General features: G+C 47.0%; 1 protein-coding gene across 1 annotated transcript in view; it reads right to left on the minus strand.

The window, feature by feature from the left end:
- The window catches only part of LOC105560534 (RNA-binding protein fusilli), a 44,948-nt gene that overhangs the window by 13,986 nt on the left and 12,481 nt on the right, over positions 1–18,481 (minus strand). Inside the window, exons 2-4 of the mRNA XM_012009719.1 lie at positions 8,360–8,554; positions 7,021–7,249; positions 2,657–2,746 (exon numbers count right to left, since the gene is read on the minus strand). Coding sequence (XP_011865109.1) covers positions 2,657–2,746; positions 7,021–7,249; positions 8,360–8,554 — 514 coding nt within the window. The remainder of the gene's footprint in view (positions 1–2,656; positions 2,747–7,020; positions 7,250–8,359; positions 8,555–18,481) is intronic.

The raw sequence follows: 18,481 nt of genomic DNA on the forward strand, positions 1-18,481 counted from the left end.
CCAAGTTCTTGGATCGTGGACACAAGGCTTCAAAAGGAAGACAGCCTAACTCTCGAGACACCTCCGAGACGGTCGGAAATCCGTTGGGAGGAGACTTTGCAGGCAGCTTTTGTCAGTGACGAGAAACGTGATGGCGGTTTGAAACTGAGAATCCGGCGTGAGACTTGGAAAAGAGACTAAACGGTTACGAGACGACGAGTTTTTAACTGACTTTCGAGATCGGCTACGCGTCGCGATTGCGGTCGTAGAATTTTTAGATCACTGATGCTCCGACACTTCTCGGGGCGATTATCAAACGATGTCTTACGGTATCGTAGTCTCATTAAACTATCTGTGTTGCAACCTTCGAGATAGGACGCGATTTCTCAACTTTTTTTCCCGAAATCGCCCGGCACTGATAAGACTCGCTTCTGTTTATCCCTTTCTCTTAATTACCGACTTCTACACAATTTCCTGTAAACACCAACAGTTACACAACGTCAATATTTTAATTTCCTGCTAGGCAATGTAACTGCACGTGCGTTATATTACATTTATATTGTCGAGGGAAATTATAATATCGACGTTGCGTAACTGTTGATCGTTGTTTACTGGATTCTTAAACTCTTTCCTAGAAATTCTGCCCGTTCCCTTCGAGATCGAATTAACATTTGCTTTTCATACCAGGACGTTTTAGTGGAAATCACACGTTATTTAATTACGATTATCTTAACGAAGGACTGCTCTATTTCCTTAATTCGCAAAAATTTTGCCTTAGAAAAGTATACGCGTTTAACATAGTCGAATGCAAAAGAAACGACACCGATATCTCGAGACATTGCGACATTTCAGTTTCAATCTGCCGTCACATTCCTCTAGGAAGCCAAAGGCTGAGCGAAGATCCGTCTCGGGCTCAGTTCTCGCGAGTAATTCGCAACGAACGAACTCTCGACTCAGCGCATTACTGTAATCTCGCTCGCCTGAGAAGTAAAAGCCTGTGTCCACGATGGTAGAACTTGGTCCAAGTTCTAGTCTCGAGAAATATGTAACCAATCAACTTGCAGCTATTCTATAAAAGCTGCAAGTCGATTGACTACATATTTCTCGAAACCAGAACTTGGACAAAGTTCTAGCATCGTGGTCACAGGCCTTAAGACGCGGTCGAGAAGACGGCGTTTCACCTTTTTCGACCGCTACAAAATATTACGCACGCAACGGTGTGCGGGTCGTGATCTCTGCGGAAGATCGGAATCTTGGCGAGAAAAGAGAGAGAAAAATTGACCGGGACTGATGCGTCCTCGAGTATCAAAGTAGATACCAAGTATCGGCGATCCACGCGGAATGTCTTCTAAACTTGCGCTTATGCGTTTCCTTTCCGTAATCCTATATCCGCTAGATAGTCTCCGATTTCTTCATACCTGCGCGAAACGATTCATTCGATTCGCGGCCTCGGCGAAATGTGCGCCGTCGACAAGTAGAAATTCGCCTTCCGCGGAATGCGCGCGATGCAAATCAATCGCCGTTTTCTTCGGGCTTGCCCCGAGTGGCCTCGCGCTTGTATGAAATTCCCGAGATGGGCGTCAGACAAATCGAAAGATCGCGACGGGAGAGTCGACTGAATGTCGCTTCCCAAAAATACCATCCACGTGATATCCGTTGAAAAGTATGTATCCAAAAGTATCCCAAGTGAATTGTAGTTTCGACGCGGAAGCAAGAATCACACTTGATTCGAACATTCGAATTGCCGCGCAACGAGTCCGCGCTGACTGTAACGAGAGCTGAAGATTGTTCGCCCGGAAGCTTTCGAACTTAGTCCAGCCGTTATCGCGATTACTGAACGCGTAGCGTTCCGCCAACAGAAGCCGCAGACTGAAAGATGGAGCGATGTCATAGGCGGTGCGACTCGTCTTCCTTTTCATTCTTCTCGCGCGCGTATTATCGCGATAGCATAATACGCACGCGTGTGTATTAGCAACGTAGCCTCCCGCAGGTTGAGCATCACTGTGATAAGCGAGCCGTTACGCTGTTTAGGACGTTGCGTGGTTTGACCTGCGCTCGCTCGCCAACTGGAAGGAGAACGCGCGTGTATGCATTTGCGCGCAGAAGAGAGCGATTGATCAATGAAAAAAGCGCCGCGAATCGCGAAATTCGAGAGAATCTTCGTGCGACCCAACGTGAGCCGAGCGACGTGAGACTCGGAGAGAACGCGCGACATTCTCTCCCCTCTCCGCGAGACCAACCTCCCCGGAGAGCACTCGAGGAGAGTGACTCTTCGACGAGAGCGACTTAATCAGCGGCGCAATCGCGACCTCCAAGGCCATCTCGCAGTCGGGCGTAAACATATTGCACGTTATTTGGAGAAATGCGTACAGAAACGCTACACCGTGCACGTATTGCACACACACGGAGCTCTTATCTCTCTCACGAGAGAAAGAGAGACTCGCTGCCGAGTCCAGACTTGAAGGGCCAAGCGTGAGAGCCTCATCCATTTCAGAAGATTGACGAGATTTGTAATCTTCAGGACTGTACGGACCACACCGGACTGAACGTTCCTTCTTCTTTTTTTCTAAGAAATTTCGGGACGCAGATGTATTTCTTCCGAGTACACAACGCGGCGCCGATAGACACGCGCGTAACTATGCAGTCGCCGCATTCCGTACGACATTTGTTGGCTTACCGTCCTTGATCATCCTCTGTACCACGCTGACCATGTCCTGTATCTCATTCACGTGAAAGTCATTGTCGGTATCGGGGGGCAATCCGAAATCTGATTGTTAACTGTTAAGGAGAAATCTGTTCGGGTAGACGATAAAAATCGGCTCCGATAACGCGAACCGAGCGACACGCAGACCATTCCGCGTTCTCGATAAGTCCCCGTGAAGCTGGTATTGCATTTGTACAAAGTTTTCAAGCGCGTTGATTGGTTGCGAAGTAGAACAGTTCTCGAGAAATTTTCTATCCTGCAGCTAATAAACACGCTTGAAAACTTTGTCGCACGACAAATCCAATATCAGCCTAAGAGAGGCGAAGTATGGAAGCGCTGCTCCAAACCGCAGCTCCCGCGATCTTTGCGCCGTGCGCTGACTCAAATTAACTAGAAACAGCAATCGTCCGAGGGTTTTTTAGTCGTATCTCACGTCTCTTTTCTAGTCGTCAAACCGCACAAGCGGCACTCAAACACGATCGCGAAATTTAAGGTAGAAAAGAAAGGTAATCGAGTAGTTTTTGGAGCAAACGGCCGCAAAATCGTTTCGAGACTCCGCCTTTTCTTTCGAAGAACATATTAGAGAACGTAATCTGAAAAGATAAGCCCTTGAAATAACCCGAGATTTAAAAAAAAACAATAATTCATGTGTAATTAATGTACCTCGTATCTTTTATGCTGTATCCTTTTTCGTGCGCACTCCTCGATTATAAATGACATCGGTGCCACTCCGCATGTGACCCTAGCGATTACACAGACCTTACATAACGATAATGGAAAACAGAAGGGGAGAGAAAAAATGTATAGTAATAGTATATGTAAGCCAATTTCTTGCGTATTTCATCGAGATAGATTTTCTCGCGACCACAGGAGCTTGATTCTTGAATTCATTCGAAAGAGAATCGTGCGCGAAAATTCTGCTCTTACAAGAAAGTTGCGAGTCGATTGGCCAAAAGTCATGCGAACAGCCAATCACCCTACAACGGCAAATTTTTCGCGTACGTTTCTTTTGCGAATGATTCAAGAATCGAATCCCAACCCGCGAGTTGGAGACTTCGAGGGTGCCAGAGCGAACGGCGGATTGATGAACAATACGGTTTGGCAAAACAGTATCGGTTACACCGACAGAGTGTAAACGAGCGATACAAAGAACGTAGCACGCCCGCTGGTTTACGAGCTCTTAACGAGGCCAGGTAATACGTGCGGATCGCGTGGAGACTGGTGTCGAGCACCTAGTCGACATCGTCGGGGAAACCGAGAAAAGAGGCCTAATAATAAACACAAGCGCACACATATACATATTGAATATATACACGTGACGTTCGCTCGTCGCTAGCCCGTTACCGATATCTTCATCGGAGAAGCTGACCTTTAAACCGCGTGCAGATAAGACGGCATCGCCTCGCGGAGGTTTTCTCAAGTCATCTGGTCGTTATTGATTGTAAAATGCGACGTTCCTCTTTCCTCGATTCTCCACGATCTTTTCCACGAACCGTGCCCGAAAGCACGCTCCGTTATCCGAGAGGAGGACACGTGACGAAGGGAGAGACGTAGGGCTCGCATTCCAACATTCTTGAGAAAGACGAGGAAGAATATATCTCGCGCGCGAGCGCGAGTTCCCGAATGAATCGTCGATTCTTCCGCTACGGAGATGCGAGCTCCGCTACGCACTTTTGCCTAGAAACGACGTTACGATAGGATGAAGCGTCCGATTCGATACTGGAGATTTTCGCGTAGCCCTTTCTGTTGCAAACTGCAAGCGCGAGGAAAAAATGTTTACGCGCTCGCTTAATAATACGCTCGTCCTTATCAGCGTCACTCGAGAACCGACGCACCAAGTGACACTTTCAAAAGTCTTCCCTAGCACAGTATATTGGTCCAACATTGGGAAATAATGTAAATCTGGTATTCCCAGTATTGGTCCAATATTGTAAGATGAACGCCTTTTCTTCTTTAGCCAATGTCTGTTTAGCAAACAGTTTGTTATTACATTGTTAAATATTGGCCAATGCGCTTCCAATATAAATCTAATATTATATAATTATTATCGTGCAATATTTACATTTATTTCATGGCTAATATTGGCTTGGACAATATCGGCCAATGCATTTCTAATATAACCAACATTGGACCAATATTTAGCTAACGCACTGTGTTACTGGGGTCTAGTCGAGATAGGAATAACGGAGGGACGTCTATAATTTCGTCAAGTTAGCGTCAGATTGACAAATAAGGGCGGCGAGAAAATGTGAGTCTGCTATCATGGGTTCATAATTCTTGAGAAATTTCTCGAAGAATTACAAAAAAAAATTATGAGCAACTGAAATCCTACTGGGGACTCTACGAGCTTTTTCGTTTTCGTCTTACTAACTCAATAACGAGAGCCATTAAACAAGTCCTTTTCGTTATTTAAACAATTAGTGTTGGAACGATATTTGTATAACAATGAATTTCCGCCTCGGCGTGAATCACCCGAGCGTGCAAATCTCGCGAAACCGCGCGTGCAGGTGCGTGTCCGCGAGAGAAATGCGCGAAAAACCAAAGACCGGCTAATCACGAACGCGGCACGCATTGAGGCAGGCGAACGGCGAGTCGATCGATACGCATACGCGCATATTCGTACACATGCGTCTCAGACGGCACAGGTGGTCTTGTTGTATTAGCGTCAGGTAGATACACGACGCACACGCCGAATGTAAAAGGAGAACTAGTAAACCCGTGACGCGCGAATCCGCATCGAGATCGGATTTGGGACGGCTGTCCCGTCTCGCGTTCGGCAGCTTCTCATCACCTCTGACTTCTCGGAGATCTCTGAACCTCGCGCTTGAATAAAATCACCATCACAAGGGGATATTCGACACGATGTCCCCGCGCTGTCGTGGCACAGGAGCGAGAGGAATCAAGCGGGAGAGACGGCCGCGTTTCGTCCTACCGGGACGCGAGAATCGAGATAAACTTGATCCGCGAATAAAGTGCAGACGGGACGAGGGTACCGTGACATTCTTATCGAGTCGAACGTCACTTTGGTAGATAAATGACAATTATATTGATTAAATTTAATTACGCGTTTCACGCGCGGGATTAAAAGATCTCCCCGTATCGAGCGCGGACAGATAACGGAGTCGTTATTTTTCAAGCGACCCCTCGGACGCGATTAACCAGATGTTTCAGCCCGGGCTCCTTCCACGCCGGCCCGGAGGTAGGACGCGGGGCGCAAACGTACCTGTCCGCGGCTCTAATTCCGAGCGAATCCGCGGGCCAAGTCCAGAAAAGAGAGTCCGTCACTCACGGAGGAGCTGCGACGATCTACGATCCCAATTTTCTCCCTCGTACTTTCCTAATCCGATCCGCGACAATTCAGGCACGTCGCGACGCCAGGCGGAGAACTCGGCCACGGTCCCGCGGGTCGTCCGCGGATGGCAGCGGCGGACGCGTGCGCTCGTACTCCGTACGACCGCGGCGGCCAACTACTCGCTACTGGCTCCGCTCGCGACGACCGCCGCCGTCGTCGGGGATCAGCGCCGGGCGTGTGTCTCGGGCCGACCTCCGTCGCGCCGTCTGACGGCCACCGATATGGAGGCTCTCGCTAAGTCGCCGACGGACACGCGGGTGAATTTCTTCGTCGGATGTGCCCGAGCTCCAACACGGGACTGCCGTACCATTCCGAGCACCGTTACCGATACACCATGGGCGAGGACGTACGCGCGCTGGCATTAGCATACAATACCGCGCGAGATTCCTCAGCTGGCGCAGCACATGGACTGTGAGATTTCCCTCGACCGCGCTGCGGCTGAGCTTCCCGCAAAGAAATCCAAGATTTAATCCTAGCGATAGACCAGAGGACAATCGTTGTCCGAGTGTAGCAACGAGTTGAAGAGATCGTGGCTAAATATGTCAATAAATTGCCCCGCAATTTCTATTCTTGATGTCCACCGAGGTCGAAGACGAGAAGATTCATATAAGAAGATCGGGATGAAATCTTTTACGCGTGTACGAACAAATTGTTTCATTGGTCGCGTGCAGTGGCACTGATGTCAATGTTACGAATCAAGGAGCTAAAAATATTGCTGAAACCGTGTAAAAAGATATAGAGGAAAGTCCCATATTACAAGATAGCGGGGTTTCTGTTGATTCCACCATGAATTTGTTGCTCCTTGGAGTGAAATCGTGATCGTTGCGAAAGAAAATTTGTGATTGAATTTGAGTGTTGAAACCCTGCTATCTCATGGTAGAAACCTATCTCATAATAGAGGACTTTTCTCTACGAAAAATGGGAAACGTGCGCAAACGAGATTCGGCGAGCAACGACAGCTTTTGTGTGAGCGTCGAAAGGATACATTGCAACATCTCTTGTACTCCGAGGGTCGATAACTCCCCGTGAGACGAGTAACACTCGACAAAGTCCTTCCGGAGATCGTGGAAATAGTTGTAATGTTCGGGCAGCTCGATGTCCTTGTTGCAAGCTTCCGGATGCAGGCATTGCCTCATCGGCGCCTGGCCGTCCACGACGAAACGCGGCTTGACACCGGAAGTTACGCCAGGTACGGAGCTCCACCAGGTCTCAAACTTGAAATAGAAACGAGACATTCATGTCCGACACGCGATTGGGTTATTTTACAGTTATCATGCCGATCTCCTGAGAAACGCACCGCGCGAGATATCAGCAACTCTATTTTATTGATAAACTTGTTTAAACGAAAAATATTTGCAATTTTCGACGGTATCCCAGCTTTCAATACGTTCCGCGCATCTTCAGGTTCTTTTTGGTAATTTCTTAAACAACTGACTGACAATGCCTTGGCCGAAAGGCATTACACATTTTTGCAAGACAAGTACTTTTTTTCTAAAATTTCGATGAATTAACAAATTATAACCGAAATGTGTCGGATTTAATCTAGTCTGAAACGATTTTTTAAGACTGTTATGTGAAAATGCAGTTAAAAATCAATAGGTTTATAATAATTTATACTACGTATACTATGTGAAAAAAATTTCCATTAAATGTAAGGGCATGAACAGAAAGATTGTTGTAAGTGTTTACGATTTCGTAGTAAGACGCAACTCGATGTCGGAAGTCAACGTATGTACAAGAAATTGTCGTAGGGCGACATACGTCTACGACAATTGTTTGTGCGTTGACTTCCGACACCGACTTAAGTCTTAGGCCCGGTCTGCAATGAGTTGTTAGACGTTAGTCAGAAGTCAGAACTATATGTTGATCCTTTTTCTTCCACCCAAATAGGAAAAGGATAAACATATAGTTGCGACTTCTGACTAACAGCTAACAACTCATTGTAGTCCGAGCCTTACGATATAATCGTAAAACGGTTACGACAATCTTTCTGCTCAGGCCCTAAAGCCCAATGTCCACGATGCTAGAACTTGGTCCAAGTTCTAGCATCGTGGACATTGGCCTTAAAGGCCGAATCAGACAATTGCTGACTCGGATTGGATTGGAATCGGCGATTGGCGATTGTTTTCTAGCCAATGAGCAAAGCAGCCTGCGATCTAATCGGCTCTCGTTGGCTAGAAGACAATCGTCAATCGCCAATCCCATCCGAGTCGGCAATTGCTAGTTTGACTCGGCCTCAACGCGAAAGATCCACGCAGACGTAATCTCGAAAATTGCAGCATCTCGCACAAGTCCACCCCACCGTCGTCGGTACAAGCGGGCACCTGTTCGATAGCCTTTTGCAGAGAAATCCCGTACTCCCGGAGGTTTCGCTCGGTCAAGTTTGGTGCGTGCGCCAGCGCGGCCTCGCTAATGATCCCGCTACTTCCGGCGATCGCTGGGTTCTCGCTGCCGGTCCCGGGCGTGCAACTCTCCTCCATTACCATTGGTCGCACGATGTACTGCTGTCTACCCAGCACCTGCAAGAAGAACATGCCCGAGAGTCGTGAGGTGCCGACGGTCAAGAGAAATGAAAACTCGGCGGGACGAGCTGTTGCTATGCGGCGCGTAAGACGTATATCAATTATACTTTGCGCGCGCCAAGGGGAGAGAGAGAGAGAGAGAGAGAGAGAGAGAGAGCGGCGCGACTTCAATTTTATCTGATATCGGAACAAAAGCGCGGCGACGAGCGCTTTCGCTTCCGTGCTTATCGAGGCGAGTCGCGAACTGCGAGGAAGAAAAAAAAAGATACGCAAGCGCGCTTCCGCGCTCCAAGCTCCAAGTCGAAACACGCGCGCCGCGCGAAAGTAAATGTTATGAAAAATGCGCGTTGCGAAAGGAAGAACGAACGACGCGCGGATTGTTGCACGTTACGACACTTGGCGCGACACGACGTTGCTCCCATCTGTCCCAACATTCGCGAGCGAGATAAGACCCGTACGGCGAAAGCGAGGGATCGTCGTCTCCTCGAGATGAACATCTCGCGATTCGCGTTGTATCTCCCGTAGACGCTCCCCGTTTTACCACCGTCCGCGCGTCGATTCGAGTAAGAATCGACGGCGATCGACGTTCCGCCTCGTTATTTTATTTAATTTTAATTTAATTTATGGCAAAAGAGATACAGTGAAAGAAAGAGTAATACAAAAAGATCGAAAGCAAAAGATACCAACAAGGTTGTTGCCACAAAGCCTACCTGCTGAAGTGTGATATGAAATAGAGCTTGGACAAACGGAAGAATACATATATTCGGAGTTGGGAAAGTTACTTTATAAAAGTATCTAGTTACAGTTACAGTTTATTTGCTAAAATTGCAACTAGTTACAGTTACCAGTTACCAATTCTGAAAAGTAACGCTTTACTAAAAAAAATAACGCTATCGTTACGTTGCAGTTACTTCCTTGCAATGAAAATCCAAATGTCAGATCCGCATTTCAATTGTAAAGTGTCGATAAAGGCGTTTATGCGCAAATGCAAGGCCTAATGCGATCTGCGGAGGTTTAAAGTACATATAAAGTAACTCTTAACGTAACTATTAAATTAGTTACTAGTTATCGAAGAAATGTAACTGAGTTAAGTTGCAGTTACAGATAGACGGAAAGTAACGAAGTTAAGTTAGAGTTTTACCAAAAAAGTAACTGTAACTTCGTTACAACGAGTTACTTCCCAACCTTGCGTAAAAGTAACACATATGGCATATGTCGGCAATGTTAGACAAGAGAAAAAGCAGGTGATGCAATAAAAGTTGCTGAGGAACGGAAAGAGGCGAGAGAGGAAGATGATCTACTGGAAGATGGTAAGCTTATTGTAGTACTCGGCGGCGTTATCGCGCGTTTGTTACTTTTCCGTATCGCAGCCTGTTGTTAAACATACGATTCGGCGCGAATAAAAATCCGATTACGCGGAGAGACACGTTCCGTTTTGTTATCACCGCACGTTTTCTTTTTGCCTCCCCCCCCCCTCTCCCCCGCTGTTTGTTGAAATTACGCGCAAGTCTTCAAGGGAACCCGACGCGATTCTCCCCGATCGGAGCGCAGAACCGGATGGCCGGGGTCCGCGACGGCGCATGGTCAAGGTCACGGGCACCTTGAACCTGACCCGTGCGTTTCCACGCGCATCGATAATGCATCGCGATTAGCGGCATTAACGCCTGGCAGCGCCTGCGACGAGACCGGCGCTCTTCCGCCAGCCGTGGCGATTGCATATCGGAAGGGGCAGGCTACGCACATCCACAGAACAGATTTCCAGACCCGATGGCTATTTCACTTCGGTAGGTGCTTTCCAGCAAGAGACAGATTGACGCAGTGTGGCGCAGAGAATCATTTCCATCCTTGTTTATTCGCGACAAAGGACCCGTTCTTTTTAACTGAACTAGCTGAACTAGTTCAGCTGTAAAAAAACACAGATCTAATCAACAAAGATAAAACGATTCACTGCGTTACACAGTCTGGCTTGTGTACATTGCTGGAAAGCGCCCGATGTATCATAAAATAGGATCGGTATGGCGATAATTGTTTTTACTATTGAAAAAGAAGTGTACACGGACTGAATTTTCTTTGAAAATTTATCCGGAAAGTCCTGTAATCGTGGGACAATACGGCATTTTGAAGAATTTTATGAGTTTTTTTTGGGAAATTTTATAACACATTTTACTAGCGATTACACTTATAGCGAATTCGGCAACTTGCACTAGTGCGCACTGAGACTCGTGCAGAGCCTACTTTTATATTTCTGGTCCCCCCAAGTACATGAACAAAAACTATTCAGCCGAAAAAATGGTCCGTACGAATGTTATACAGATCATTTTACTGGCTACGAAGTATTTCGAAAGATATTTAAGACGATCCTTAATTATAAAAATTGACTCTAAACAAGCCTTAGTGCGTGCTCAGTGCGCACTATTGCAAGCTGCTGAATTCGCTATTAGTAGAGGAAAGTCCCCTATGAGATAAGCTTCTAATATCAGACAGCAGGTTTTCAGCATCCAAATTCAATCTCTTTTCGCAACGATTACACGATCTAATAATCAATTTTCCGCTAAGCAGATTTTGCTCCAAGGGCAATAAATTTATGGTGGAATCAACTGATGATGTTCTATTACTATTAATTTTACAGAAACCCCGCTATCCCATATTAGAATCCTATCTCATAATAGGGGACTTTTCTCTATATATTTTACTATAATATATGTTATCCTCATTTCATTCAATGTAGTAAATCAATCTTTAATTCGAGAAAGGAGAATGGGAATTATTGATTTAACTTTAATATTGTTTCCGTTTTTTTACTACACGAGGCTGTGATAAGTGTAAATATGTTAAGAATATTTTCTGTCTTGTTATCAGAAATCTTGTCTGACGGGATTAAGTCTTCAATCTGACAAGCGGATTCGAATCTGTTGGCGACTCTGTACGATCAAAATAATGAAGCGACTTAAACGAGAGAGGCATTGCTTTTACTTCTAGAAGTGATCGAGATTAATACTTGTAAAGATTTGATTATCTACGATAGGAACTTACAATACAAGCATTTCGAGTCCTCCACGCGCTCAGTCTAGCTCCGAAACTGGGTAATAATCCAATAAGCAAGCTTCATTTTCTTGGATTAATATATTTATGAGAAATTATATTTCGTGTACCGTGTTGGCGTATTAGTCGAATCTCGATAGTCAAGGTACATATCATGGAAATGTTCGAAATGGATTCCGATTGGAATTATTCCGTTTCCCCTAGAAAACACAATAGTAATCTCGAGGGGGAAACCGCTGACTAAAATCTTGTACGCCCACTAATGCCCAGTGGGCATTACTTTATCTTATTATCTTATTTTATCTTTATAATGCCCCAGCAAGGCCTAAGGCCCAAACTAATGCCCAAAAAATGCGTAGTAATGCCCGGGAATGCCCTGTAATGCCACAAATCTGTACACCACAATGCCCTCAGCGGTTTCCCCCTCGAGACATCTAGTATAGTACGAATATAGAATTGTTCGGCCTTAATAAATCCTAATTCCGGGCGAGCTTTACTTTTCACTGCCAACAAATGCCGGGAAAACCTCTACACTAGGAAATAATTGAACAATTTCGAACATTTCCATGATACCCTGACTATCGAGATTCGACTATATCGCTAAAATATAATTCGTATAAATATCACTGCAATATTAATTCAAGAAACTGAAACTCGTTTATTGGACTATTTAATTCAGATCTTTAAGTACGTATTGAATTTTAGTCCGTAGTTAGAGACGCATCGATGCCCCGACAGCTTGGAGCAACAATCCACGGGCAGAGTACAACCATTGACTCAGGATGTCGCACGTGAAAATTAAAGTCAGAACAATAAAGACTCGGGAATCGCTGAACGGGCAAAATCGCTTCAAACTTATGTCTTTCTGAGAAAAGAAATCGCGAAGCCGAATGAGCGAGGCCGCGAGCGAGGGGAATATTGCGAAACGCTTCCTCAAGGCAGCGATTCTCAAAGTTGGCTAATTACACCGCGAAATTTCGCATCCCGCGTTATTATTGTAGGTAAGTAAAGATCTACGTCCAATTGTTCGGCCGCTCCCGAGTAAACCGAAAGGTTCGACGCGACAATTCCCAGGCCGATTCCGTTTCTCGGAACCCGACCGACGTTCCTCTCTTACGTGAATTTTCTTTCTAAATTTTCGAAGGTGGGCGCTGATCGACGTGTCTCGAATCCTCCGCAGGACTGTGGCGCGTGACCAAGTTTGCCAAACGCCCCGTGTTTTGATTCCGGCGCGGTCTAACGACGCCTCGCGTAGAGACGAATGGGCAAAGTGCGAAAGCCCCTCGACCTTGCTGAGCCCGCATATATCTTTTATGCAGGTACACACGTAAGGAACTAAATCAGCATGAGCACATACGAATAATAACATGACAGCCGCGTCCCTCCGACGATCGGCGTGTGCGCCGATGCACGGGAAATCTTGGAATTGTCGTTAGTCAATATTGAATAACAATGACGCCAGCGCCTCGAAAGTAATTGCGGCGAAATCGCTTTTCCAAAATAATTCGCCGCGATGGCTCGCGGGGACGCGCGAGACGAGCGCTTATCGCGGATTTCCGCGCGTTTAAGCTCCTTTTTATGGATTTGTTTGCGCCTATTACGTGTTTGCGTCGCCCAATCACGCTTCAGCCTCACAATTGTATCGCGCTGCGAGGCGTCCTCAAGCTGAGAATACACTCGCGTATTACCAGTGAATCTGACTTTAACATGGCTGTCTTAAGGCCTGCGTCCACGATGCTAGAACTTGATCCAAGTTCGACACGGAAAGAAGGTTGCATTAACAGGATCAGCGTAATTGAAATAAACTCGTCGAAACAACATCGGTATTAATGAATAAAAAAACATCAGATTGTCCTAACAATCTGCATTTACACAGTTCAATGCTCAAAATTGAAATACATAGCAAATACAACCAAGTGAATTATTTATGTTGGTGGCAGCCCGTAACGTTAATGTTTAATTCAAGCAACTTCATTCTTTTTAATTCAACAGCACATTTCTCTCCGCGTAGTTTCGAGAAATGTGTAGCCCGTCGATGCAGCTTTTACGGAATAATGGCCGCACATTTCTCGGAACTAGAACTCGGACCAAGTTCTAGCATCGTGGACACAGGCCTTTATTTCACATTGATTTAATTCGGGTTATGCTGATCGTTTCCACAGAGAATTTCCTCTCAAAATTTACCCCGAACATCATGTAATCGTGGGACAACGCGGCATTTTGAAGAACTGTACGAGAGTTTTCTGAAAGTTACGCGACGTTTGGTGAAACCAGGCCTTAATTATTAAAAAAGAAAAATGACAATCATTTCGACCGCTTCGGTATTCGCGGGGCTATTCTTCTGCCTAGACCTGTTCAACGTGACTTCCTATTTGTCCTTTGTCCAATCGCGACGAAAGCCCTTCGAATAGCGCGAAGAAAAATGAACGCGCGAGCAAGTAGCTCGTCGAACGTACAATTCGAGCGCTCCAACGCCTCGAATAGCTTCTAATCTATTCCTAATTTTATTCAAAGAGATACGAGCATTAGAATATTTGTAGCTATATATACCCGTACGCGCGTGACGTTCGCGGCGACGCGCGTTCGTGCAAGAAACGTAATAGGCAGGTTCTTTGACGCGTGGGGTTAACAGATCAAGGTGGTTCTGCCGGAGGTAGGATTCATCATCGAGCGAGTCTCCGAATGATGCCGCGTACGTGGATGGCGCGATATATGCGAAAGAGAGGGCCCTCTCTCTCTCTCTCTCTTTTACTGGGCATTGCGTAAATATAAGTCGCTCCTTCGACCGGCCTTCGTTCGACGATCCTCTCTTTGTACGCGCGCGACAGAAATAACTTCACCGAAAAACAGAGTCCAACCGCTTTCTCGGAAGCTCGCGCGACAAGGACGCGCGTTTGTTTGAAACAGTACAGAAAGGCGGGCCCCGCGAATACCCTTTGGAATTCTTATGCAGGGTCTACAATGCGAGTCGCAGAGTCGCGGTCGTAAGAATAATCGACTGTAATTGGTCAATTCAGTCAGACACATAAGAGCTAACCAATCATAGTCGACTATTCTTACGACTACGACTCTCTGCGACTTGCATTGTAGACCTCGCATTAAGCGGCGTTCAATTCGCGGCGCGCGAATTCGAAAGTCTCGATCGCGCCGTCTGCGAGAAAACTGGGAAAAGCGCGTCACCTTGATAACAATAGCCGCCGGTTATATTCCGCCTCTCATGTAGAAATAATTCGTCGCGATTCGTGCCGACGCGAAGAGAAATGAAGAATTCTAAGACTGACACTGGAGGAAACCTTATAAGTCGCCAGAAGTAATTAAAAACTTCAGAAGATTACTTGACCGTGTCTGGCCAATCATGTTCTGTCGTTCGCGAAATCGAGATCAGCTCCTTTGACTTACCATACTGATTTACTGACACAATCGTCGCTTGAATAGGACCGCAAACAATGGTCGAAGCGTCGTGAGTTTGAACATGAAAATTTGCCAGACGCGGTCAAGTAATCTTCTGAAGTTTCCAGGACTAAGATTTTCTTTTTCTTTCGGGAAACACAATTCTCTCACTTCGAGAAAGATGAAGAAGAAGGACGTTCGTTTTACACGCGTAAGAATACACGTTTAAACGCCACTGGCGTACGAGAGCGAGCTTGATTTCACACCCGAGCGTCTTCCGCGTCGGGGATGCACGAAAAGGACAAAGCACCGCGAAGGACGAAGGTTCAACGAACGGAAGGAGCATTCCGCCAATGCTATCACCCGCGGCCGCCGCTGTCGCCGCTCGGAACGGCACGCTCGAATCGCGGCACGCGCCGCGCGGAGAAAACGAGGTAGAAAATAGGAAAGGAAAAAAAAAAGAGGAAAAGGAGAGCAGAAGAGAAATCGGCGGGGCGAGAGTGTGGCGACGGCGGCGGCGGTGTCGTTCTCTCTCTCTCTCCTTCTCCTTTTTGCCCGCGACGGGATGTTGCAACCGTATAAAACCGCCGCGATTGCGTATACAAGGTCGAGTCGAGTGTACACGCGAAGCTCTCATAAATTGTAAATGCGCCGGTCAAACTGCGACGTTGCGGAATCGCGGTGGGGAGTGCGGCGACTCCGGGGGGGTCAAAGGTCCCCGGGAGGACGGCGGGAGAAGAGAATCCTTCTCGCGCGGCGGCAAAAAGAAGACGAGCGTTACGCGCGGCGTTACGTAATTCCGCGTCGACCGGGTCACGCTCGGCGTCGCGTCCCGCGAAATGACATAACGCGAGTTGTCATTGCCGTCACGTGCGCCGGTCTCCCGGTTGACCGATCGAGGCGACCGACGACCGGGACGAAGCCGCCTCTCTCCCTGCAATTTTTTTCCTTCTTTTCACGCGGGATCAGCGAGAGAGGCCTCTCTTAACGGAGGGCTCCAATCTGTCCCGCGATGCTCGCGTATCTCGTTTCGCGATTGCGCGTCTCTCTCTCTCTCTCTCTTGGCGCGCTCGCCGACGCAATCCTGATTCGCAGCCGGCGACCATGGTGGAAGCCGGACACCGGGGTGGGAGAGACCATCGCGAGCCGAAGGAAGGTGGGAAGAGAGGAGAGTTAAGATGGTGGACCGGAATGGGGCGGTCGGTCGCGCGCGAACGTGCACGGCGAGCGTGTAACACGGGCGGAATGTCGGTTACGGAAAGATCGGGGGGGGGGGGGCGAGTGGGCCTCGCGAGGGAGAGATTCCGCGTGTGGAGATGCCGCTCGTGGAAGATGCACTTCGCTCCTCGTTGAATAGACGAATAGACCCGAGGCCCGTCGCTCCTCGCGAAACACGTGGCCTCCCTCCACCGTGCGCCGTGTGCATATGCAAAGGTGCGCGCATGTATAATTAAGCCGCTGTTAATTCGCCGAGTGGAAACGGCGTCGAGGAGCGTCGACGGGAGGAAAAACGCGGCGAGCTCGGCAAACACGGCGGCTTTCCGGGGCCGCTCAAATATTAGGCAATCGCGGAGTCTGTCTCTCGCCCGAGCAAAGATATTCGGACGTACGTCGGCGTTTCCGAGGGAAAAAAAAGACGTGGCGAGGCCGGCGCGGCCGACGCTCCGGAATCCGCAGGATTTCAATCCGCCGCGCCAGCCGGACGCGCGGTCCCTCTCGCTCCTTTGCGTCCCTGACGCCGGCGGCGCGCGTTTCGAGATACAGCCGCAGCCTTGCTGTCAGCATAAGTCAACGTCCTCTCGCTTCTCACGAGAGAGAATGCTCCGGCAGATCTGCGACGGGATATACCGGCGCAATACACCCGGCCGTGCAGCAACCAGCCTCACCGCAAGAGTTATGAAATTGGTCTTAGAGTAAACCGTGGTTTACTGACACTCGCGAGGAGTAATTGAACCCCGTCGCCAGACGGTCGTATTTCATAAATAACGATACGTATCCGTGGACGCGCAGTTGCTTTCTGCAATTAAACCCGTACGAGATAGCGGCCGCGCGAGCAATTGCCAGATCTTCGGAATCAGCTGAAACTTCTCGCTGCTGATGGACGACAATCATTTATTTATCCGTGTCGCCGTTCCGAAACTCGTAGTCCGGAAGAATATCTCTAGTGCGACGACGCACTCGCAGAAAAAATTTTCCGGATCCAATGCTACTACACTTGAATGTATCATAAAATAGGATCGACATAGCGCCAATCATATTTATTATAGAGAAAAGGAATATTGTAATTTTAAATGAAAACTTCTAAAATCTAAAATAAAATGACGGTCTTTTGTCGAATATCGCGGTGCCAACTTCGTGCGTTGTAAGACGGAGGGGAAAAATTTATTCTAAACGCAAGAATGTATAAACTTACACGAGGGGGGAAACCGCTGAGGATATTGTGGTGTGCAGATTGCGGCATTACTGGGCATTACTAGGTATTTTTTGGGCATTTGTGTGGGCATTGGACCTGGCTGGGGCATTATAAAGATAAGATAAGATAAATAAGATAAGTAGATAAAGTAATGCCCACGGGGCATTAGTGGGTTCCCCCTCGAACTTACATTTATATAAGTTACTCTTGTCTCAATATAGCAAGTCAATCTTTTTTAATTCGGTAGAGAAGAATAGGAATTATTGGTTTTATTATTGTCTTAGTTTTGTACTAAATGAGGTGGCGAAAAATATAAATGCGTCAAGAATATTTTTGTCTCGGTAACAGAGATCCTTTCCGAGGGTGCGGGCAACGAGATTCCGTGTATTATCGTGCAAATGTACGACACTACCGCGAGAAAATTGAATAAAATAAAATCTTTATTTATCAAACGCTCTGGAACAAGCCCGCCGAAGCGTTAGACGAGCTGCACAGAAGAAATAATTACGAGTGAGAAAGAACTCTTGTATAATGAAGAAAATTTGAATATAGAAAAATGTATGGAATATAAGAACAAAGATAATGTACAGGAAGATGTTGCAGATAACAGATAATTACAGAGAAGAGAGAGAGGGGGGGGGAGGGAGAGTTGCGGCTTCGCTTTCAGTAGCTTCACGATAAGTTTTAGCCACTTTACGCACGATAAGTCTAGATAAGTCAACCTACCTTTGTTTGATAACCGGAGATCGCGTAAACAATGTATCGGTATCGATAAACGCAGATTAGCGAAGGATTTGAAATCAAAGACTCGTGCGCGTGCATTCGATGCATTATGTAACACGAATTCCTTGTGATTTCAGATACACTTGCAGCACCGTTCCGAAGAGAAAAAAAAGAGATGCCTGATTGCCGGAATAGCGCTTCGCAAGCATGTTTTTCAGCGCGCCATTGATTTCGACGTAAAAAAAAGGATGTGTAAAAACAACCTGCGCATCAATTTGCAACCGCGCGATTAATAATAAACAGATGGTGAATAAGCTCGAAATCGACTCGCGCGAGTGCCTTATACGTACATAAAT

The sequence above is a fragment of the Vollenhovia emeryi genome, unplaced genomic scaffold, assembly GCF_000949405.1.
Source record: "Vollenhovia emeryi isolate VEMERY1.0 unplaced genomic scaffold, V.emery_V1.0 DF939228.1, whole genome shotgun sequence".
Lineage (NCBI taxonomy): Eukaryota > Metazoa > Arthropoda > Insecta > Hymenoptera > Formicidae > Vollenhovia > Vollenhovia emeryi.